Source organism: Neolamprologus brichardi, chromosome 13 (assembly GCF_056152115.1).
Source record: "Neolamprologus brichardi isolate AB-2024 chromosome 13, ASM5615211v1, whole genome shotgun sequence".
NCBI classification, from domain to species: Eukaryota; Metazoa; Chordata; class Actinopteri; order Cichliformes; family Cichlidae; genus Neolamprologus; species Neolamprologus brichardi.
The window spans coordinates 23,639,698-23,665,599 of record NC_142116.1 but is presented as its reverse complement, the minus strand read 5'-3'; the positions used below and the strand labels follow the sequence as shown (position 1 = coordinate 23,665,599).

General features: G+C 38.7%; 1 protein-coding gene across 1 annotated transcript in view; it reads right to left on the bottom strand.

Moving 5' to 3' along the window:
- Positions 1 to 18,912, bottom strand: part of cdh23 (cadherin-related 23) — a 177,656-nt gene extending 158,744 nt beyond the window's left edge. The window contains exons 1-3 of the mRNA XM_087850340.1: positions 18,854 to 18,912; positions 6,272 to 6,365; positions 3,119 to 3,193 (exon numbers count right to left, since the gene is read on the bottom strand). Coding sequence (XP_087706466.1) covers positions 3,119 to 3,193; positions 6,272 to 6,356 — 160 coding nt within the window. The 5' untranslated portion in view covers positions 6,357 to 6,365; positions 18,854 to 18,912. The remainder of the gene's footprint in view (positions 1 to 3,118; positions 3,194 to 6,271; positions 6,366 to 18,853) is intronic.
- Positions 18,913 to 25,902: the final 6,990 nt, after the last annotated feature.

Below are 25,902 nucleotides of genomic sequence, written 5' to 3'. Positions count from 1 at the left end.
AATCAGGGCAAAGTGGATTAGGAGATGAGAGCATTTAATCAAAGTGTTCTCTCTGTCTAATTACACATCCCATTTCCTGACACAACACACACTGTTATCTGCCACTGCATTTAAACATCAGCTCTTCTGTTTAGCTGCCCTCCCCTCCAAGACTGAATGATCGCACTGCCTGGATGTGACAAAATAAATAAATGAATAAAAGTCACTAAATGTGAACACAACTAGACTCAAACTAAACAGAGATGTGCGCACAAACACACGGACATGCAGAGACTGAACATAAATGCGGTGAGGATTTGGTTCCAAACAAAACATTAAAATATATGTATAACATGTATCATTGTATAACTGCAGTGTACAGCAGACCACTAATGCAACATAATCACAAGCATCGTTCATGCCAGGGTGGGCAAAAGATTTCTCCTGGGTCCTCCTCACTCGTGTTTTAAACTGAAATTGTTCTTGTTTTGGGCATCAAAAACAATGGAACCTCTGTTGGACTCAAAATAATCAGTATAAGGAGAAATCTGAAGAAGAAAGTGTAGGAAAGAAACAAGCTTTCTGGTTTCTGTTTGCTTGCAGACTGATTTCTGCTGACCAGTCACGCTTTCGTGTTTGGTGCAAAAAGAACTGTAGTTGCTGAAATAATATAATCTCAAAACTACTGTCTTTTATCTGACCACAATTTTGCTTCCTAAGAGCAAATTTTTATTTATTCAAAATGGTCAGAGCACGTAGCAGGAAGATTTGGCTCACCGACTATATTGGAAGCGCCCACAAGTTAGCGCTTGTCCCCGGAGTCATTTGACTAGCCAGTATGTTGACAGTATACAGTATATGTCACTTGTGTGAGTTCACACCAAGTCACAGCCTAATCCCACTGTGTTACATATGCATCTTCAGCACACATCTGCGCAGCATCCTTTAAACAACTTGTGCCAGTTCCCAAATCAAATCCCTTGCTGCTGAGGGGAGGAGAGAAGTGAGTGAAATATCCATGTTTGGATGTGTTCCCTCATCTGCCTGATAAATATTGTATTGAATGTGTTTTTGCATGGTGTACGAAGGCATGAGGATACCGACTTAGAGGCCATGTGCTGAAGTTACTGATCTGCTGAAAAGACAAGGCCAAATAAAAGGTGTTTTAAGTGTCTCCACGGGCATCCATGTACAGCAATTTTCCCAGGCTGTTTTTCTTGTACCTGTTATACTAATTCTTGGTGTCATCTCAGACAGCCCGCTCACACGAACCACTGTTACACCACCACAATGACTTAATCCAGCAACCTCCATGGTAACCGAATGTAACCAATCACTGTGGCTGTGGAAACCTGATCATTGCGCTCAAGTTGAGCAGTTTGGCTTCCAGTCAGCCAGACAGGTGCTCATTTATGTTCATCAAATTTGTGTGAAAATAATGGTCTAATGAAGTACAGAGGAACATATTAAGCTTTGAATATGATTAAATCGCCTCCACTGTGCCCTGAAAGGCCAATTTAACACTTCTTTATTCTTTGCACAATCTTTGCACCGAACCTTGAGATGAGAAAATATGCGGGTTCTTTTTCATTATGGCCTTTTATTCAAATGAAAAGCAAGCGTAACGTCAATCCAGTGCAGCTGTAATTGCTGCTGTACACCTACACCTGTAGGTGTTTAGGTTGAAAAAGAATCTTAAGCTATTATTCACTAGGTCACATCCTTTCCTCACATAACACACCAACATTTGACTCATAGGCTCGTGTGGTTGTGTGAGCACATTTGTGTGTTTACGTGTTTATGAATTGGAAGGCCTCCTAGAGGAGGACATCTGCTGAGCTAATAAACGATAATCTTGACAAATTGTCACTGTCTGATCATTCAAGCCGGCCTCACAATCACATTACTGAGTAAGCCATTACAGACCGGGCCAAGGACATGACTGACAGCTCTCGAAACCAATGGAGGGCGTTGCTGTACCAACGTCCAGCTGCTTGAGAGGAGGACAATAATTCATGGCCTAAGAGCAATTGGAATGTGGAATGGAGTAGTTAGGGAAATTAGTAATGCCACCCACTAACATATCCATGCCCTTCACTGGTTAGAACAGCAGCTGAGTTTATGAAGAGATGGCCTTCCGCCAGAACCGACTTTGTCCTTTTGGATAAATATGGCAAACCAGGCGACTATTGAGGGCAACGGTGTTTGAGGTCATGATGATGCAGATTTACAGTAGGTCCTATTGCGGGATACAGTAGTCTGTCCTGGCTATAGTACAAAACATTTAACCGAGATGATGACACTGGAGATGACATTGACAGCTTGATGGTGCATTTTAAAAACGCAAGACAATGCCCGTGACATGCAACCACTCGCAGAAAACAGCTCTCAGGGTGTAGACATAAGTGAACAATTTAAGACTCAGACTAGGAGTGTTGACAGACTGGTAGAGTGTAAAGGTCATGTGATAAAAAACAAACTCCTAGAAAATCAATCCACTATAAAGGATTTTAATTCCAAGCCACTGACACCCTCAGAGATGATGAAAAGCCTGACATCTTCAAATTGCCCTGTCAATCACCACAACCAACAGAAATGACATGGAAAAAAAAAGAGAAAATAAATACAGGGTATAATAGAGCCAAAACTAGTGGGACATGTAATGAACAAGCTTATAATCACACAAAGGTACCCAATGTGGACAAGTTCTTTCAGACGTCAACATCAGGAGGAGCTGTTGTGCAAGCTAAATATTATTATATATTAAATATAATAATATTATAAATATTATTATAAAGAATCAGACAACCAGACTCATGCATATACACGCATCATGATAACGGACATCCATTTCCATCACTGTCAGCGTTTTTTATGACATTTTTCTTCTGCAATTTGCATTCAAGGAAGAGAGGATGGAACATATCTGTGCAGCGAGTACAGCGACGAAGCCAAAACAAAGACTAACTTACTTTAGACCTTGTAGACGCATCACACATAACAGTGTATCCCAGTCTTTTGGAGCCACAGCACATATTTTACATTTGAAAAATCACACTGCCAAACAATAATGTCACAAAAAGTATATATTCAAAATACGAAGTGTAAAAATGTACCGATGTGTGCTGAATCTACTCACCAATAGGTGTGTCTTCATAGATGAGAAGGTAGGTCGAGAAGAAGTAGTTCAGGAAACGTGGTGGCTGGTTGGAGCCTTTGGGGAGAACGGAACAATTCAAGATACATTTCACTTTTTTTTTTATTAGAAAACTTAAACAACAAAAATAATATTTGAGAAATCTATTAAAAACTTGAACTTTTAATCCCAGGTTAACTTCTTCTCTCAGAAGTCAGAAGTTTACCACTAAAAGCATTTTTAATGTTCACGAATTTAAGTAATAACTGCAATTTGGCATTTTTATCAAAAAATAATAATGTGCTTTGATGAATTTGAGAATTCATGAATAGCAAGTGTTGCTCATGGTCTCTGGTTGGTCTTCCTGTAATATTTTTGCACATAGCTGCTTTTGTTAAACCAAAAAATAAAAAAAGAGGCAACAGCATGTTTCGATTTCTCTCCCTCTCAAATATTTATACAGCAAACATCATAATATAAATGTCTATAAATCAAACTGCACTACAGCTGTGTGTTCAGTTCATGATGTTAGTCTTGCAGGCAGCATTAAACTTTGATTTGACTGCAAAATCAAACTTTGGACATTTTCTATTTTCCCACCATTTATCTTGGATTTCGTAATCAAAGCTTTCTTTAATAACCTCAAGGAAGCTTTTGTGCAAGTTGGGTGTTTGGGTTTTTCCTGCTGTTCTGTCCGTATTCGCTTCCCAAATCTCTCCCTCAATTTTCTCAACTGCTTATCCTTCTCAGTGCCACCGGGTACCTGGAGCCTATCCTAGCTGTTAATGGATGTGGGCCGGGATACATCCTGGAGAGATCGCCAGTCTATCACAGGGCTAGTCTTTCCTCATCCTTGATTTTGTTATCGTCACTCATCCAATTATCTTCTCGCCTGCCTTTTATGATCCAATCAGCTTCTCTTCCCTGGTCTTTGATGGTGAATCGTTCATATTGTGTCTCACATGTCTACCACCTGTCCCACAATCGCTACCAGAGTCTAGACTCCTGGTGTCCTATCCTAAATGCCAAAATAACAATTTTTTATTATTATTTTAATATTATAAAAACTTTACATGAATAATTTTGTAATTTTAATGGTGCACATCTAGTGCAACGTGTAGGTACTGTGGTATAAAATGCGTCAATAGCTGCACTTTTTAAAAATGAGCTACTTTTTAATCCCTTTAAAAAACCTCCACTGCAGCTTTATCTTTGATGTCTTCTCTTTGTATTAATTTTTAATGACACCTACTTAAATTTAACAAACAGAAAAACCATCTGCAAAGACAAAAGTAGGAAGATCTACGTATGGGAGGGATTGTCCATTACAACACAACAGGTTAAAAGGGCCTGTTAAAGGGTTAATAGCGTCCCGTGTTTGGCGAGTGTTCAGTAATGTCAAAAGGCAGAGCAATACAAGCTGTTTTTTAGGGGGAAAGATCAGCGAACAAAGCTGATGGTCTTTGATCAGCTGAACAAGCCGGCAGACCACAGAGACAGTGAAGCAAAAGAAAGGGGAGGCCAACTTGTTTGAAGTGAGAGTGCTTGATAGAGTGAATAGGTGCTTTGAAAGTACGAGCTTTTTGTTCAGTCGTGTGCCCGTCTGTGCAGAAGAAGATGCTCATCTCTGGCTTGCCTCTAGCTCTCAAGTGCCAAGAACATGGAGCGTGCTTGACAGGGTTTGAAGATAGTTAGGGTGAGGGTTAATAAGCTCCTGTCCGTACCTGTGGTTTACACCAGGCTTGGTTAAAGTAATGCGGATTGATTACAGCTACAAAATAATCACAATGATGATCATAAATCCAATTTGCTGAATCAGGGAGGTAATGCTCAAGAGGAGCACAAGGTCAGTGTGCTAATGGGGTAGTTAGAAGAGGCGAGAGAAAGAGAGGGATTTAAAAGGTGAGGAGAAGAAAGAGGGAGCAACACGGAAAGAAAAGGTGCGAGGTGATAGTGAGAGGTGAGAGACTGGAGGACTCCAGAGAAAGAAGGTCTTGATAAACTCATTGCGCTTGATGGAAAGAGGTTGTGACAATCGCTTAATAAGTTTCCATGCTGCTTCAGCGCTGCGTGTGATTGGAGGTGTCTCCTGCCTGTCACTGAGAGACAGTTACCATGACGTCCCACAACAGCTGAGCTCTCCCTTGCTATATCTGCGCCCCCCCCCGAAAAGCCTTCATACTCAGCAAGGAAGCAAACCAGACATTTTTTTCTCGGTGGTGCTTATGGCTTAACACTAATAATGTGAGACATTATGCAAGAGACAGTGGGGGAGAGTAGAGCAGGAAAGCGTGAGCGAAGGAATGATAATGAGAAAAAAATGGGATATAGGATTGAAAGGTGCACAGGCCGGAAAAAAAGTGTGGGAAAGCACTTAGCGCAGGAAACAGAGAAGGAAGCAAGACAACTACTCCTGCTATCAACCTAATTAACTTAATGTAAGACCCGAACTCTTCCACAGCATGCGCTTTTAATTTCTCTTTGATATTTGGGCTGATTGGGACCTGATGAATGTAAAAACAAAGAATAACCAGATTTTTTTTTTTTTTACCAGATTTTTGTTTTTAAGATAAATGAGAGCCACATATGAGGATATTCGTTTAAAATTTCAATGGAACAGTAGCAGTATAATGTCCTCGTAAGTGGATATCAGGCCCCTGTAGAGCAAAATGGAGTATTTTGGTCTAAATAACCCAAAATGTAATGTCCACATATGTGGACACCAGGTCCTAGGAGGATAAACTAGCATCTTCCTGTTTTGTCTAGTAACTGATAAAGATACTAGAAAACCCATAGTTATTCGTGATGCCTTATTTGACTAACAAAGGCAGATCTGCAGTTAAATGTTGACACCACATAAATTTTTTAAAGCCTTTTATTCTGGGAAGTTTGACTGATTTAACACCTTTTCAGTTATTCAGTTTCAAATTCACACTGTTCTACATATTCACAAAAATAGCTGCCAACTAAAGCCACAATTTGCTACTTTTTATCCACGGTCATAAATCAAACTGAAATGCATCCACTACTGCAGGGATTTATGGTAACTGTATAAAATATGCAGCATAAAGACCTTTCCCTAATAACCAAGACTCGACAAAATGAAAGTCTAGTCTGTGGATTTACCGATCCTTATTCTTCGCAGCCAGGACTTACCTTCACAGAAAGAGTGGAGAAAGAGGAAGGCAAGGAGGAGCTTGGCGACTGCCATCCTGCCACCTAAACCCACACTCCTCGACATCACCTGCACCTGATAAAAGACAAACACAGAATACAGACAGATCATTTTGTTTACCAAAACTAGGCGTGATCCTCAATATATCAATGAAAGACAACATTTCATCCTCAATTTTACAAGCATTTTCTTGGGTTAAGCCCAACAAAAAAATGTAATGTCAGTTCTCTAAAAAAAAAAAGAAGAAGAGAATTTTCTACTGTGGAATTGTTCTTATTTTCAGTGTTTATTTCCAGATGAATTGAGCCAGAAGTTCTTAATGGCTTTTAAATTTATATGTATATATAAATATATATATATATATATATATATATATATATATATATATATATATATATATATATATATATATATATATATATATATATATATATATATACTGCTCCAATGTAAGTTACCACTTACATGTTTATAATTATTATTATTGGACTGCTTCAGGACAATGAATAGCTTGAACCCTTATGGCTGTATGTAAATGGCATGTGGGTGTAATGTATTTGAATTATATGACTGGTGCTTTTTTTTCATTATACTTGTCCTATTTCAAATGGTGTCTGCAGTATGTTTTATGGTGAACCTGGTGAAGCTCACAAGCTGAAATGTGTGTGTCAAATAATACAGCTGTCCTGTACACTACAAGTATTGCTGGAGCTCTCTAGCCATATAATACCCCAACACAAGCACAGGGTATATCACAAACAATCAACTCATTTCAAAGTGCTTTAATTCACCAGTAACGATCACCACATGTACTGTTAGAAAGACAGTTTTCGTGAGTTTCATGTGGTTGCTAGTACAGTAGGTAGCATAACAACAGCAGCGGCTGCAGTGTCTCCAGACATGCTCGCAAAACTATGGGGCGACTTTGACTATCGTATGGACATATGCAGTGCAGGGGACACACTGAGCACTTCTGAACATTAGTTTTGTATGTTAAACTTTATGTTAAGCTGTGTATTTTGAAATGTACTTCTATGTCCATATCTCCATAATTCTTTCTACTGCCGTGCCTTGTTTCAGCAGGGCCTCACAGGTATGCAAACTCATTTGGTGATAACTTAATTTTTGAGTGTTATCTTTTCCAAATCCTCCTTCTCCCTGAAGCCCACTGTGGCATTGGTAAAAATGGTGCAAATATAGGGCTGCTTTTCCTTCACGTATCTAATAGCAAAGAATGGCAAATGACTAAAGAGACACCAGCGTAAGAAGCATGGATATACAATTCAAATACTGCTGTGGTGCCGTTAAAGGTGTTCTGTATGCAGTGGATTCAATTCCAGCGAGGCAGCTAAAATTTACAGGTGAGTGAGAAAGAAATTTCAAGTAAAGAATAGGCTGTCATTGCTTATTGTATAAATATGTGTGTGAGTGTATTTGTATGTGTATATGTCTTTATTTTAGCTATGCATGTGTGTCCCTTTCAATAGGCACATTTGTTTTCATTTGGATTCTAGTTTCCTCGGCATTATTTTATTTCAATTCCTGTAACAATGCAGTCTGTATGGCTGTCACTATTATTTGTTTTACCTCATCCCTTCATCCTTTCCTTCCCCCCTCTTTTATTCACATGAATTTATCTCTCTGGGACCCTGAACACCTGGCTTTCAGGGGAGTTTTGTTTTGAATCTGCCAAATACTGACATTTAGACAAGACCCCTTACTGCCACATCTGAACACACTGAGCAATCCTTCACTGCAACAAATTTCCCCATGTAGGACAGAAGTCCTTTAATGCTGTGAAAGGGGGTTTCCTATGACAACCGAACTAGATAAATGTAACCAAACAGTAACTGAATACAAAACACATCGGTATCATTATTTATAAAGGCTGATAAATTAAAATTTGATTGAGATGGAAGAAACACCCTTCAACCATCTTAATGTGGGATAATCGTCCACTAGAGGGCACTCTGCAACTTCCCTGTTGGTAACACAGGTGTAGAATAGCAGGAACACAACAACTAACTGATCCAAGCAGAGAGTGTGAACAAGAAACTCATGACCCCTCACAACAGTATTTATAAACTCTACAGTCAAGTAAATAACTACACATAAAAATTATTAGGGAAATCCGTTTATGTTTCATGTGTCTGATAGAAAAAATGGCGGTTAATAGTATATCAGAATATTTAAATCATCAAATATTGTTACTGGTCTTAATTGGTATTTGACACAATGTGTCAAACTTGTTAAATACAATACAGCTGGACCTAATGGTGAAATGTTTCTTATTGACGCTTGGGGCTGATCAATAAAGCCATTTCCCAGCTGTTACTCCAAAAAGATCTTAAGAAATTGTACGAAGAGAAGTGAGCAAAGGCATTCGGTGTATTTTAATTCTTTTTTTGTAATCCCATTAAAGCATTTCCTATATGTCTGCAGTTCTATATAGGATCAAGTCATATTCTATCGATTCTCTTCGAGGAAAGGCAAATGCCTGAAAACAAAAAAAGAGATCTTTGTAAAAAATTTGTTGTGAAAGATGAATTTTGTACTAAATATCTGTTGTGCAATATAAATCATTTTTATTCACCCTGTCCTATATATTAATGGTGGATATTTACTGAAACTGAAACAGATCCCTCAGTCCATTACCTGCACACACACAAACACACACACACACATATAATCCAGACCCTTCCTCAGCCTTCCTCCAAATGCTAACGGACATTTCTGAGATGACAAATGGGTGAATATGACTGACGGATACTGGTCGAGACTGACACATTAGATCTGAAAGCGTCGGGAGCAGCCATGGAAAATAAAAAAAAGTCTTACTGCATCAGCATCGCTGCTGTGACCTGGATGGATTCATTATTAAACATTCTCACAAACATGCATTCCCCCAAAAGTTGCAGATGGACAATACTGTAGCTGGAGAACGAGGGAATCTCACACATCGACCTGCCTCCTGTTTATCTATGTGTGTAACCTGGATTGTGCCTATCACTCCAGGCTCCTATCACAGCCTGCCTGAGGCATAAGCAAAGTAACCAGCTGCTAAGTACTGCTTTGAGCAAATGACAAACTTGAAAGTTATTCATAATAACTTAACTCTAAAAATTCAGTAAAATGTAAAAAACTGCATTAATTAAATTTTTTTGCAGTGATCTTCTGCAGGAGCACACTGTTTCTAGTTTTCCAGTCTATGCTAAGAATGCTTCCTGTCAAAGCTGTGACCCTTTTACTTAATTTTCATTTCTGTGAAGAGACAAAAGTTGCCGCGAGCCAAATCCGATGAGTAGGCTTGGTAATGAGCAACGACTGCGTTGGTCCAGCCAAAGAAATTTACACATAAACACACTGGAACAGTGTGATGCACCACAGCTCAGGTTGGTTCCAGAAAAAAATGTTTTACCTCAGACCCTTCAGGACATGCTACGACTCTATGATAACAGTCTGACCCTGAGGGACAAACTCGTGGCGCATAATCCTCAAAAACAACAAGCATACTCTTGGTTATGTTCCTGTTCCTGGAGCCTGCATGCTTTTTGCACTGTAAAGACTGTTGTTGAGTCCCCATGTCATAGCACGTAATGCCAATGATGAGCCTTGATATGCAAGTTGGAACTAATTATTAGAACCTTTTGTGTAGTGTGCTCCCCAGGGAGAGCAGATAACAGCTACGGGGCCCCAGAGTTCCTGTTCCACACACTGGTTTTGGTTTAGGAAGCGTGATAAAGTTTTTATGATTAGCTGCACTCACAACAGTGACAACATTTATAATAATTCAGTATTTTGAAACTTTTATCTATTTTTCAAAATTCCTGTCCAGAAATTAAGATGACGGTCTGCATCAGCCACTGATTACTCCTATTTTTCTACCAACATATGAGCCACAAGACAGTTAGTGAACCAACAAACGAATACACTGTAACTGACATACTGCTGTCAGCATGTGCTGAGGTACACTCAGCTGCTCCTGCACCTTGCGGCGCTCTCGTCATTCATCCAGCTGTGAGAGAATTTATGCAGCAGCAGATGCCAGAAGCCAGATCCGTTTTCACTTTCTCTTTCCATCGTGAATTATGGCCATTTATGATCTCACATAGTTATGACAGTATTGGCCTCATTGTTAGAAGAAGATTTGACTGTCTGATGTTCACGCCTCTGCCTGCCCCTCAGCGTCTACAGTATCTGCGGTGTGATTGTTTTAGATTAATGTGGTTTTGATAGATTTTGCCTTTTGGCTTCCAAACCTTGAAAATTTTATAGATTATTACAGACATATTACACATGTTTACATATGATGGACAACATGTCTGTGGTCAAAGCAATAAAGTTACTTTCGTATATACATCGACAATCTGTAAAAACTATAGACAGAAATAGGATGATTTTATATGTTTTGTTTTTATCTGACAACACACAGGGATGAGAAATGAATCAAAAATAATTCAAAACCAGCGTTTAGAAGTTCAGCCCCATGTTTGTTAATTCTGTGATTTTTTTCCCTTTAAAACACATTACTGTGTGTAGTCACACTATGTGTATTATGTGTGCTGTTGTAATACCATGTGTGTTGAGTCTAACCTGTCCAGTATGTAACATGGAAACATCATGAAGGAAAAGTCAAACACTAGCCGACTGCACAACTGAAGCATTGTGTTCCAACGAAAAATGCTGCATCCAAGCTTTGGACAAAAAGACAAAACAAAAAGAAGGAAAGCGAAAACTCAGTAAAAAATCATTTCAACAATGCTTGTGTAGGTTTGGTAGTTTGATTGACTGGTTTAATGCTTGTTTTGAAACACATTATATTATAAATTTAGCAAAAAGAAGCATAAATAAATGTATACTGTATTCAAGATGGCAGGGCAACATGGCCACTTCCACAAATCAACTGTGTTTTTTTTTAATGGATTAATTTTAAGTTTCTGAGAACGTATCAGTTTTTCGAAGATCTAATCACATAATGTGATCTTATCACACAAGCCAGTTTGTCTGAAATACAACATATTCCCAACCCCTCTTGTTATGTTGTAGTGCAGCTTGAAACATTAATGAAAATGAAATGGTAATTAGATTCGTTAAGTATTTAACTCAGCCTATTGTGTGAACATGTGCAGTTCAACATGCATACAGTATGTATCACTGCAATCACTTCACAGTAGGGGAGTGTGGGAAGGTGAAGGGTTGCAATCAAACTCTGCATAGCTCCACGGGAACACTAACCATGGCCGCGTGTCTTACACACTCCAAACTTAAAACCAATTCTTTGATAGCAGACTTTGTATAAACGATGTACGAAAGCGAAACTGGAGAATATTTCTAAGCATCTTCAAGTAATATGTGTCCACAAACAAAAAAAATCTTTGTATAATCAAAGACACAGATTTAAAGAATATATTTGTTTTTAATATTAACCAAGTTTTTAAAAAATGAACTCAAAATGTGCCAATTAAATTGCAGAGGACATGACTCAGCAGGAGGTGGTCCTCAAACCAACCTGGGTCCTTCTCCAGCACCATCCCACTCCACTGCTAATACTGTCACCATCTATCAATCCTTCACCACCAGCTCCCCAGTTTCTGTCAGAGCTACTGTTCATCTTCTTCTTTCTCCCATTTCTGGTTTTTTTACCTGTCTTTTCCATGTTTTTAACTTTTTAGTCATCACACTTTTCTGCTATTAGTGTTTTTCGATTTTTTCGATTTACCACGCAACTCGATTCTGAAGTGGGGTAGTCCAGAAAATGTTTGAGGGCCGCTGTGCTAAGCTTTGGAAGAAATCATATCTACTAAAATATAGATCAGCAACACAACAAATACATATTTTTAAGGGCCGTGCTCTTTTTATTTGTGGGTAAGTACATCTCATCGAAACTACACTTCAAAAGGAGAACCTTGGGCTGTTCTTGAGACTTGCTTGTTGTGGTTAGAGGAACTTATCTTTACCTGTAAATGTTGGATCACAAGTTTCTCACACTTACGCACACCACAATTTAAGTCCAATAGTCCACTGTTTAATATTTAGGGAAACATTTTTATACATGTCGTGGTGGTAAAGTTTAGGATAGCGGTGATCCATGTCTGTGTAATGATTTACAACCCCACAGTTTATCTGACAGTGATATACCTTTTAAGGCACCATAAAGTTAAGAGTAAAATCTGAACCCAGTGTGTTCTGTCCAAAGAGGCTTGCCTTCCCACATGGTATCTCCTGGCTTACACCACTCGATATTATTGATTACATGGCAATTGTGTCTGACTTGCTTTAATCTCAAAGGCACCATTTTCAGGGGAGAGTGTTGGACCTCAGCAGGCAGCCAAATCTGGGTTATTACAGCAAATCAATGAGTGATTTCGGCTTGCCCTTGGTGCTCATAAAAAAGCCATCACTCATTAGCACGGTGATCACAGACAGATTAGCAGACATTTGGCTTTGTCAGGGAGGAGGGAGGGGCAGCACCGCTCTGATGAGCTGAGTAATGTCTTCCTTCCCGCCCTCCTGATCTCTTCATCTCCAATATGACATGACTTTCTGAAACCCTTAGTCAGCAAACCTCACTTACATGACAAGAGTGCAGTGTAAACAGGATGCCATTTGGATTGCAGGGCATGCAGTGCTTTCTGAGTAGAAATTGTAATCAAACTGGCACAGATCCCTGATTATGAGTGAACTGATTTCATCAAAGTTTTGAGAAAATCAAGCCAATAGCCACTGAGATACCATATCCTGGAAAACAACACATGTCCAGCAAAGTACCTAACAGCATTGGTAATTATCAAAATCACTTTTTATGCTTCTGTAATGGTTAAATCCACCAGTGTGAGCAAGCATTTAAATAAAATTATATTTTTAATGCTCAGAATTTTCAAATTTACTGTTTTACAAAATAACATTTTAAAAATAAAAGGTGTTATTTTTTGATTAAGATGCTAAATTACAGTTGTGTACATTCAGTCCAGAACATAACAAACTAGCTTTAGTGGTTAAATGTTACGCTTGATTAATTTCAGAGTTCTAAGAGAAGTCCGGGTGTTCCGGCTCGAATTTGAGAATAAAAATGTGAATTCTGTTTATTATTTGCCTACTGAATAAAAATGTAATTTTTTTTACTTTTAATCAGGTTTTTGACTGATTTTTTAAATATTTCTGTTTTATTGTTTTTATGACAGTGACCTAAGCCCAGTCTTCTAATAACCATGTGAGTTGTCATTCATATGCACACCAACTCCAAATAACCACAAGCCTTAAGGAACTGGAGAAAACATAACATAAGCAGCTTCCAGTTCTCAGATGGTCCCTGCTGATTGGCTTGTTCAGAAAGCAGCTGGAGTGAAACCTCCCTTCAATAAAAGATCACTAACTCCCCACTAGAAGATACGGGGGACTGTAGATCACATGCCAAGACAACACTGTTCTTCCAATGGAGATGCCTGCATCGACTTTGATCCTCTATGGGCTGACAGTAGTGCCTTGCAAAACACGGTAGGGGAGAGGGAGCAGCTTACACAGAACCTGAGGAGATGGTAATTATCCAGAACAGCACGGGAGCACTGAATGGCGCATCATTACAGCAGCCTGTAACAAAACGCTTGAAAAGGTGCAATTGATACACCCTGTCCCGTGTTGACCAACACCACAACGTGTGAAAAGCAAATTACAATCAGCACTGGGTGCAACAACATTCAAATGTATAATAAGGTTTTGCTGTTCCTAAATTCAGTGATCACATTACAGTTACTAATAAAACAATTATGGTCTTGCTGGCGTGACCCAAGAGTCTGTCCTCAGCATGTTCAGTGTTACATGGGATAATAACAGTAACAACAGGGTTTCAAGGATGTTGGAGCAGGGGCAAGGAAAGAGTGCAAAAATAGTGTAGTGCTTAAAAGAGACATCTGGTGAAACATTTCACAACTCAGTTAATTAACAAGATGATTCAATATAAGAAAAAATTACCATCCCAGAGGGATTTTACATGGAAAAATCTAAAAAATGAAATGCCTAACCATGAAATGATTGCCAGAAATCCAAGTTTCTTACAAAATTGAGAGTTCATTGAACTATCTCACAAATCTGTAAATAAATAAAATGTTAATTACCATATTTAACAATTAATTTGCATCTTATTTGCTGGCATTTTTTTTTATTGTTCAAAAATGTATTGTTTTTCGGGGGGGGGGGGGGGGGGGGTGTCACACTGATGATGCAGAAGTCTCCAAAACTCGCAAAAAACTGCCTGCATCAAATATGATACTCAAAGAATTAAGGGGTTAACAAATATAAAATAACAGCATTACAGCCAAAAACCAATAAAAGCCCCTCAGAGGCAAAGTTCTGCAGTGAAAATCACTAAATGGGCTCAGGGATCATTTTTAAAAGTCTAGTGAACTGTTAGCAAAGACAGTGTATCACTCCAACTACAAATGCACTGAGAGTTAAAAATGGTAAATGGCCTGTATTTGTATAGCGCTTTTACTAGTCCCTAAGGACCCCAAAGCGCTTTACACGTTTAGTCATCCACCCATTCACACACACATTCACACACACTTAAAATTCTAATATGCAAAGAAGAGAAAAACATATAACATAGATCCACAAAAGCTGCTGCCTTCTGAGCTCATCTAAGATGGACTGGGATGAAGCTCTGGAAAATCCAGTGCTCTAACCAATCAAAATTCGAATACTTTGGGGAAATCACGGAGGCTATGGGCTAAAGAGCACAGGGACAAAAATCAACACCTGTGACAGAGTAGGCATGTGTTATTACAGTATGGTAAAGGAGCACATTTGTGGATATACAAGTCTTTTAAATGTTTAGGTGATTAAATGCTTAAGCGTGGATGATAAATGATGATGACATATGTACGCTATGAAAGCCAAGAATGGTTCTGAAGGAATGTCTTTAATATTAATTTCCCAGAAAAAGTGAGAACAGTTGACTAGATCCATATTCGACGCAATGAAAAACAAACACAAAATGATGCACAAAAAAAAAGTATCATAATGGGCTTTTGTGTGGGGGAAAAAGATAAACATTACAGCTCGTTGTCTCATAAGATTTTCATTTAAAACACCACGGCAGAGTCAGACAGCTGTATCTCCTCCTGTCATCTCCTTTTTCCTAAGTGCACAGTGACAACGCAATCTTAATGCTCTTATTTTAGGCTTTTATGTGGCATAAGTATGTGGTGTGAACATAATGATATACTAGGTGACTTTTTCCTCTCATCCATCTACTGCTAAAAAGCCAAGATCCATATACTGTCACGTCCTTGTTGTTCTCAACTCCACTTTCATTTTACCCGATCACAATGTTTTTTATCTCCACTCCAGTCAGCCATACAGTAGATACCCTAAAACAGCTCTTTTAAATTCTTTCCCTTCTTTTTACACCATAATCAGAGAAATAACGCACCATCTATTTCAATATACATTATATTTCCCTCAATTCAGGGCTAACCTGTGATTTTTCTTTCTTTCGCGCTCAGATTCTGTGACGCTAAACAAATTGAACTCCCCCATAATCTGAACTGATTGCTTCCTTCCCAAATTTTCATGTCAGTCATAAAACGCCTGTATCGTCGCCAGGCTCTTTCTCCACTTGGCCTTCATGCGCCGCGATGAGCTTGGTAACGCTGTCCCAGCAGAGGCCCGAGTGTATATCAGACAACATAAACACAGACAGCTGTGTCACAGGGCAGCCGATAGCCTGTAGAGACTCATTCATCTCCTTTTGTCTCTGTCTCTGTTAGGATACAGTCATGCTACTCTGCCTGCACTTGACTGTCTATTCTGTTTGAAAGATTAAAACACAACATTTAGCAGCTCTTCTCCGACACAGATGACCTTTGCATCCCAACCATTCACCTCAACCAGTCCTGCCTCCCATCTTTCCTCGCCCTCCCTGTCTCTCCTCCCCCTCCATCATCTTCCATTCTGTTCCACTCCCACTTCAGGGCAGTATTCCAGGCACAAATACCAACAACAAGGATTTGTCACAGAGCTGCCATTAAATTGCTGTTTTGTTTGTTTTACATGGCATGGTTTATTTCCAGGGGAGAACGCATTTCAATATGGTAAATGCTACTGGCTTAGATATGAATCCCCAGTGTTTTCACTACAATGAATAAAAAGCTTCAGTCTTCTCCGTAGGGAAATTTCAATTTCTAAATTCCTTCATAATGTTTTCACACTTACACAATAAAGAATCAATACAGGGATTAGTAGCAATAGACCAGAACAGGATTATTGTGGATTGTTGGGTTTACAACCAACTCTTTTAGCCATCTCCTTCACTAAGAGGACAATGTCACTGATCTGATCAAATATGTGCCTTTTGTACACCATTACAAAGAAAAGCCTGTGTTCACATCCCTAAGGATGGCAGCACCTGTAAAACAACTGGCTGAGCAAAATCGTCTCCTCTTCCCTCTCCTCTTCTCTAGCCTGTTTTCTTCAGTTCTGCCCGACTGCCTTGGCTGATTTAATGACCACACGTAGTTGGACCAGGAGAGAGGCTGGTGCAGAAATTGGAAAAGTGGGAAACATGCAATGGCTATAATCACAGGGAATGTGGTGTAGTTATTAAAACTGAAAGTCAAAAGGCCGGAAACCTTTCATCTGTGAGCTTTGTGCTGAAAGCTGTCATATGGAGAGTTAATATACATGTGCACTGTACATAGATGATAATTTAAAAAATCTGTTAAACTCAATTCTGACTTCTAGAAATCTATTAATTCAAAATAAACAAACATACCAATAACTAGTACCAACATTTCAGCCATCACTTCTTTGTCACTCAAGAGCAGGTACACAGCCTGTTCAGATGCTTTCACACCTGATAATTAACAGCAGCCCTTTCCCAGTGGTTCCACTCACAATTTCCACAGATTAGCTGAGCTGCAGCAATTATGCCAACACCACAGAACAAAATGACTTGCCTCATTTTAATATCTATCACTTTTCCACACTCTTCATTATCTTCCCACCTTTTCCTCTTACGCAAGTTTACCTTTCTTAAACTTTACAGTACTACAGCTTTTTCTTGTCTTTATCCTCTGCTCTGCTTCCTGCCTGAGACCTCATACAACAGCCCAGTACAGTCACCATATCTGCAATTCATTCCTCTATCCCTCATATTGGGTTTCATTTGAGGCTGTCAGTCAAGGCGTCTGTCAGATATGGACTCTCCGTTTCACTATTTTTCTCTCCTATTTTTGAACTTAAAGAATGACAGTGACTCAGAAAGGGCAACTGTCAGAGGCGTGCTTTCCCCACATAATGCATGAAACACTGAAATAGTTTCTCTTCAGTTTATCACGTGCAGAATATAAAACATGAGATTCTTTGAACAGAAGGTCACATTCTAACAATCGTTTTAAAGGCTTATGAAACAAGCAAATATAGTTTTTATGGTATATTTTAACATTATAACCAAAGTCACAATAGCAAAACAATTATATTTGCACTTACAGTATTAAGCCAGAATATGGGATTACCAAAGCCAAAATGATCTTGCAGTGGATTACAATAAAAGTAGTGACACTCTTTCAGTTCTCAGAGGCACAAAAATCTTGGTGACTGTTTAATTAAATAATCCCGATTAAAACTGCAGCTGCTGATTACAAAGTTTAATCTGAATTATACTGTTTAAGGCAAAAAGATATTACTATATTAGCCTTGATCGCAAGTGATTCGTTACTGCTATGGTAAGAAGCTTGCTCACATAGATAAATACATGAAAACACATATAAAGTGGATTTCTGTCCACTTTATCAGGTTTACAGTTTGAAAAGAACTTGATTGAACTACTCTTTCCTCATAGTCACATATTTCACTTTGCTAGAGGCAAGCATATAACGATGTCATTCAGCTTCATAACAACCACAAGTACACAGGCGCTACTATGCAAAGCTGCAGCATCACCTATTTATGAAGCAAATCCACACACACGCATTTATATATATATATATAAAAGTTCTAAGTAAGCGTTGCGTCGCAGCGGTGTTCAGGTGACACATGAATAAGTAAGTGGGCACCGGGGCGCTTCCCAGCAGGCACCTCTAGAGTCTCCAGGGCTACCTGAGATAACACCGTACACCTGACACCTCTGCGCAAGAATGCACCCTACCTCACATGTACGGACTCTTTAGTTACTCTGACATAATAACGTAACAAGAAGATACAGCAGCAACAGTTGGACGGAGGCATTACAGAAAACGACCAGACTTGAATGAAGTGCAGGTGCTGTTTAATGTCCAAAATTTCTGTAAAATTCGACCACATTAAAATATTAATTGCATCACCAGGCAACTAGTTCCAAAACTCTTCTTTGTGCGGAAATTGAAAACGCACTGCCGAAGTCAGAGACCTATATGTGAGCATAAAAAAGTCGCAAATTGCGGCACATGGTGATTTAAGTGCTAGAGCAGATCACGCAAAACATTATTAATTATGTGGAAACCTCTCTCCTGTTGCAGTCATCACTCCATTTCTGCTTTGTGTCCACAAACTCATAACTGTGTGATCATGTCATTATCATATTGTCCTACCTTCCTCGTCCGTGTCCGTCGCTGGCTGGGCGCCTTTAGACTCGATTGCCTGTCCTGCTGTGATGCGTTACCAAGTATCTGCTCCCCTCTCCCTTTCTCCTTTCTCCCCTCTCCCTCTCTCTCTCTCCGTGTCTCTCCCGTTAGCTTTACTCTATCACCACCAACGCCCCGGTGATTGCAAATTTCAAATCTCAGTGTTCAAAATTGCCACTGCAAACCCACCAAGCGCAGCATAAATCATCTCTTCTCCGAAGCTCCCATAATGTCCAGCGTTATACCCACTGCTCCATAGCCAGGGTAGCACTCCAACAGGCACCATAACTTTTAAATATTTTTTTCTTTCACATTTTTTTTACCTGTTTTTCGCACAAGCCCTCGAGCACAAATCCTTTCCCATTTGTCACCACATGATTTGCATATTATGCTTTTATTGGGGCATTAACTGACTGCAGCTTCTTTTGCAAAAGCAAGCATACAGGAATGGCCCGGCTGCTGCGTTTAGGTCAATGGAAAAATGAAAAACAGATATTTTGAAAATCATCTGCGCGCTTCACCAAAGCAGAATGAATTTGGTGCGATTACACAGATCTGTTTATGAGCTTCTACATAAGCTCATGAGCTGATATATCGCACAGATTAAATTTGATATCAGTTAATCACAGAGCTCATTGATAAGAGGCGAATAGTCAGTGCGATACCACCACCTAGTGTAAATTATAGGAATTACACGTATTACATATTCTAAGAATTGTCGAAATAAGGCAACCTGTGACACCTAGATGAGAAAATTATTGGGTTTCTCTCTTTAGTATTATAGAGGGTTTTTTTTTTTTACCCTAAAATTATAATTCCATGAATACGTTACAACTTCAAACTGTAATATTAAAGATTTGTTTTTTAAATGAAATTTTTTTAATGCAATCTCCTTCTCTCACAGTTTTATTACGTTATACTAACGTACTCTCACATTTGTATTAGTTTGTCTGTACAACACTTTGAATGGATTTTGCTATGTAACATAAATAGATGTCTTTGATCATTTTTTTTAACTTTCTTGTAAGATCTGCAACTGAAACTGTGAGAAATATGTGATTGTTTCAGCTTTTCTGAAATCAGTAACACTAGCAGGTGCCTGCCAAAAAGAAGCTGAAACTTGGTTCTGCTAATATATGCCATATGAATATGGCATATATTAGCATATATTAGCCAAGGGCAAGAATAACCCCTTTATTACCAGGCCGGTGATATATAGAACACTTGCCTCCATCAAGAGACTGCAAAATTCTCTGCAACATGTGACTGCACACGGGCTGTAGATCACACTGTACCTGTGCAAATATAGTACTGAATTAAACTTTTTAACTACCCCTCATTTTTTTTTATATTTTGCTTCCAAGGAGCCAGATTTTCTAATACATTTTTAAAGTGGTCTTCAGCAATAGTTCTCCAGGCTTTGTGAAGTTCTTTTTACCTCACCATTTTCAGGTCAAGTGCATTTATTAAGGCACTTAACACTGGCTGAGTCATTCAAGCACAGCAAAGAACCAATTTTAAATTGTATCTTTAGGCACTTTGTTGCTATCGGCCTCTCTGGAATTTCTGTTTTTATTTAAATTTTTTCCATTTCTTTAGCTGAATAGAAAATTCAACAGCCATAAAATTCCCAGATTCCCAGAGAACTATTAGCCAGAAAACTTGACATATTTTGACATGGATTGCAGTGTATGTTTAAGAAAAATCTGAGGAAACTTGATGGGTGGGAGACAACATAAGAAGTGGCAGGTGAAAGAAACTGTCTACATCAAAGACTTGTAATGTGACCTCAGATCAAATGAAATGTTGATTCCACTCTCAGTGGAAGAGTGACTGTCATAGCCATTCCTAGCAAATGGAAACAGAGACAAAAGGCTCAGGTATGCCAAAATACACAAAAACTGGACTGAAAATCAGTGGCATCACTCTGGATTGGAGTGGACTGGAGAAGTCAGGAGAGACACACGGCCAGTGCAGTGAAAGCCTGCCTGGACAGTAAACAAGCAATGGAACTCCATCAGTCATGAATTGGCCTCCTCAGTGCCGGGAATTGGCCTCCTCAACATTACTGAAGCAGTGTGGAATCATCTGGACAAAGAACAGAACAAAAGGCAGCCAACATCCAAAGAAGAGCTTTGTGCGTCCTTCAGGAAGCCTGGAGGACTATTCCTGAAGACTACTACAAATTACAAGAAAGTTGCCTGAGAGAGTTCAGGCTGTGTTTAAAAACAAAGGTGGTCCTACCAAATTTCACCTTTTAATCGCTTTAGAATTAAATATATATGCTTTATTTTCATTTATGTTTGCCTGTGTTTTATTACACCCTCTGTACCTATTTCTGAATTTCTATCAATAATATTTTTGCACAGTACTAGCATCTACAATACTGCACTGTGCCGACATGACAAGACTATCATGACAGTGCCTCCGGTTGTGTGTGCAGGTCTTTTATTTTGAACTTTAGATTATTGAGGATCAAATGCCTCAGGATAGATATCAAATAAATAAAGCTTTCTTATTTGTGTTCTACCAAAAGGAAACACACATGAAAACCAGTCTGGGAGTGATTTAGAGTTTGCTTGTTTGTGTTCAGGTAAGTATGCTGCTGTTCTGAGGATATTTGTTTTTCTTTTAAAATACAAGTGATACAGGTATGGAGCCTAAAAACAGAAACATACAGTTTCAGCTATTTTCTAACTAGGATTCAGTGATATTTTGCTGCTCTCTAGTGACCATTTTGCAAAACTACACTTAAAGTAAATGTTCTGCTGTTTCAATTTGACTGCCACAAAAATCTAAATTATTGTAGCCTAATAATAATATTTTCCATTTCAGTTAACCAAATATCCATTTAAGGTTCAAAAAGGGGTCTGTTTCTTTGTTTCCATGTATGTTAAGACAAGAATGTTATTGGGTAATTTAATGTTATTGCTTGTGCTATTTCTTTGGTTATCTGCATGTTGTGTGCACTTGAAGCTGTTAATTTTATAGGTTTGTGTAGTTGCATATTGTGGTCACTGGGTGGGGGGGTGGGGGACAGTGCTTAAGCGTTAACTGCAGTTTTCCAAAAAAAACTTAACAACAAATGCATCTTGGAACTTCCTGTTTACTTTTCTTTTTGTTGTGGATGTGGAACGGGAATGTTGTGAAGGAGTTAAATTGTTGGTAAGGAATTGTTAAATATGCACATAACTCATTGAAACATATTGGTATAATTGTAGTGCAGTGGCAAAACGTCAGTATTTTAACAAGATGATGTATTTCTTAAATGTATGATGCAAAGGACCTGTATGTGCAGCGTGGAGCGGCCATTTCCTCCATGCAAGGGATAAGTTGCGAGATCGTCTGTGTGCTCCAGTATTGCAAGTGAGCTGAGATTTCTGTGGAATGTAAGTGTTTATAAAAATGTATGTAACACTTCCACATTTTTTTAAAGGGGCCTTGTGTGATTTAGCTCTTTTTATTTTGTTCTGCACAGACAGAGGCCACTGCCGTATTTTTGTGTTTTGTATTTCATTTCATTTCTTTTATTCTCGTATTGTATTGGCGCATCTTTGTTTAATCGGTTATTCTGTTACTTTGCCACCTCTCGTGCTGTCGATGTTCAGTACAAGTCCATATGGCCGCTGTTTGACAAAAGTAAAGGTCAAAGGACATTTTTTTTGGTTTATTCAGTCGTCATTGACAATAAAACTGCACATTAAGAACCCCAGTAATTGTGTCCTGTGTGGCTAACCATTTCCCGGGCTACATTATTATTTTTATCATTATTATTATTATTATTATTATTATTGAACAGGCAGTCTCAACATTTGTAATAAGCCTTTTTAAGCTTTCCTATTACGTTCTTATCTAACAAATATCTGACCAAGATAACACTTATCAAGACACTGATGCTAATGAAAACACATGCTAATGCTTTCCCGTTAAACGTTTATTTTATGAACAATATTGCTAACGTGGTTAACAAAGGCCAAGAAAACCCGAGTCACTGCATGAGCCAAGGAAGAGATAAAAATCCAATATTCTTACAAAAACAAATCCTTGCCAGAATGATAACACACTTACCTTTAACACATTTTCAGAAACAGGAACTGTTGTAACCTGAAGGCATTTCATGTATTAGCAGCCTGTCCTTTCCATGGCAGCCATTTTTATTTGTCATACCAAGACTATCACAGTTGAACAAATAAAATTGATGATGGCTGTTAGTTTGTGTTACATTCCAAGTTAGCCATGTTAGTGGAAACGCACACTTCAGAGGTATAACCGGAATGACACCATTGTAAACAATAATTAGCTGCAGAGGCTTAGAGTGCAGTTTAAACTGTGTGTAGCATTCTCTGAATGAACAGGTTGTAGCATATACCTAGAGCAAGACAAGACATTGCAATCATAAACTATGAGCATGTCCAAAAAGTAAAAACATACAGCAAAAGAGTAGTTATAAACACAGGTGTTACTAATGACATTAACAGAGTTTAGCCACAAAGCTTTAATTAATGTGATTACAGTTTTTTCTGAATGCTTAAACCCTAACTGTGATTCTTATAGCACAATTTCTAAAACTATTAATACTTATAGCAAAACCACTCACTGAGTTTGCAAAACTAAAAGCACAAACACTGCTTTGCACTCAGTTTGCCATTTTGTAACACACACTTTGCAAACCTGTAGCTACAATCCACTGCACAGCACTCTTTTTGCAGAACTGTAAACACAACTCACTGCTTTACACTCAATTTCCAAATGATCAACGCACTCCTAGCAAAACTATACACATTTACGGCCATTATTTACACTGTTTTGCCAACTGTCTGGCACACTGCCACATGTGAAAACTTTTTTAGATAATTAGTTCACTTTGCAATCAGCCTAAGCACTATAATACAGGTACGCTCTGTGTGTGGAGTACAATGGTGGGAGCAGGAAGAGTGAGAAGTAGAGGAGGCCGAGGAAGAGGACGTGGAGGTGAAGAAGTAGGATGAAGAGGACGACAAGGACAAGGAGTAGCAAGAGGAGGACAAGGAGGGGGGAGGGGACGAGGAGGGGGGAGAGGAAGGGTAAGAAGAGTAAGACGTAGAATTGCTGATGACATCAGAGCTACAATAGTGGACCATGTAATCAACCGTGGAATGACCCTGAGGGAAGCTGGCCAACGGGTTCAGCCTAACTCGAGCCGCTACACTGTCGCAAACATCATAAGGACATTTTGAAATGAGAATCGGTTAGTACAGTCACTTTGCACTAAGATTTGTAGCACTGCCATATGCTAATGAGAAACACAATAATACCAAATTGTCACTTTGCAGAATTGCTAGACGACCAGATGATGGGGGCAGAGGAAGCATGTTCACTGCAGACCAAGAAACCCATATAGTCAATATGGTGATTGCAAATAATGCTATACTTGGAAATAAACACTTGTGTTCATTTTGATGTGTGTGAATAAACACCAGTACTTGAAGTTTGGATCCGTCTATGCTTACGGATCTATGACAAAAGTATGAGCTCAAACTGACATAGCCTACCTTGTGCACAGAGAAAGCAAAAGCCAGATGTGTTTTTTATTCGTACCATCAGTGTGTAGTTGATTCATTGTGTGCTTATTAATATGATGGCTTGTGTTAACTGTTGGATACAAAAATACAATTTTTACAAAGGTGTGGAGAGTTAAGCAAGGGTTATTCGCTTTTACAAGAAAACTACAATGTTTTGCTGATTGGGTGAAGAGTTTTCTTATTTGTGTGTAGAGTTCTGAAAAAATAGCCAATAGTTACAAAAAATGTGCTCAAGCCATCAGAAAAAACTGTAATAGCAACTGTGTTTCCATGCTATGCTAATATGCGCATTAGACAAAGGTGGGCGATCACTATTCTTGTAAAATTAAACAAATATGTTGCTTACTTTAATATGTATAATGCTTTATTGGGCCACACTTGCATTGTTCTTATTTGCTTTTAGAAGCTAGATCACACCTCGATTTCCACTTTATGAAACTCTATTACTTGCTGGTATTACTTGCTGGTTACCTAACACCTTTGGAAGGACTTACAGCGAGGCCATGCCAAGCAGCTCTGAGCTCTACTGAGCGCTACTGTCCCATCATTCTTCTTTGCCAAAGGTGTGTTTTGTGTCTACTCCACTGATGCACATTAGAGGCACAGCTGCTCTTGTCAGCTACATACAGGATGAAAGTTTACCTTAGGATGCCATTGCAGTATCTGTGATGGAAAGATATGATACAAAGGATCAACGACAAAGAATGGATGTCGCCTCTGTGAGTTATAACATGTTTGTAGAGAGAGACAAGGCTGAAGGGGGATTGCTCTGGGCTAGCCAGTCAGATAAAGATAAGAAAAAAAAATCTTGATGTTTCAAAGACACTTTCAGCAACTGAGAGCACAACAGAACCACATGCAGTGTAAACAGTAGAATCAAACAAGTAATAGTTAAACTTCATATAATTTCCCATCTGATTACTTTGCAATGTTTTGCTGTTAAACTTGGCATCACCTTTGACTCGTTCCCTCAGTCAGTGGTGAGTAACCAGTTTGCCTAAAAATAATTCACTCTTAAACAGAATGAATTATTTCCACAAAAAATTAATAAAATATCATTAACCTAAAACTTAGACCTCTAGCCATGCCAAAATATGCATTTACATATTGCACAGGGATTTAGCAAAAGGAAAGCCTGAGCACTCACTAAATGTTCATAATCTTAGGAGCCAGTCTATATTGGAGGGATGTAATTGCCAATGTACTTACCGCCTTTTACAGTTGATTGCACTTGTAATGTGATGCAGACTGTAAAGCAGTTCAGTTTTGGAAACATCTGTAACTGATGAGGTTTTAAAGTGCCTACAGGGGATGAATCACTTTTTAAAAAAAGCATAAAGGGCAGTAACATGATTCTACTTTTGTTGTGCATCCAAGAAACAGAAGCACCCGACATGTCGCAGCCGACAGTGTAATACATTTAGGTTGTTTTTTTTGACAGACTTAGTTGCGATA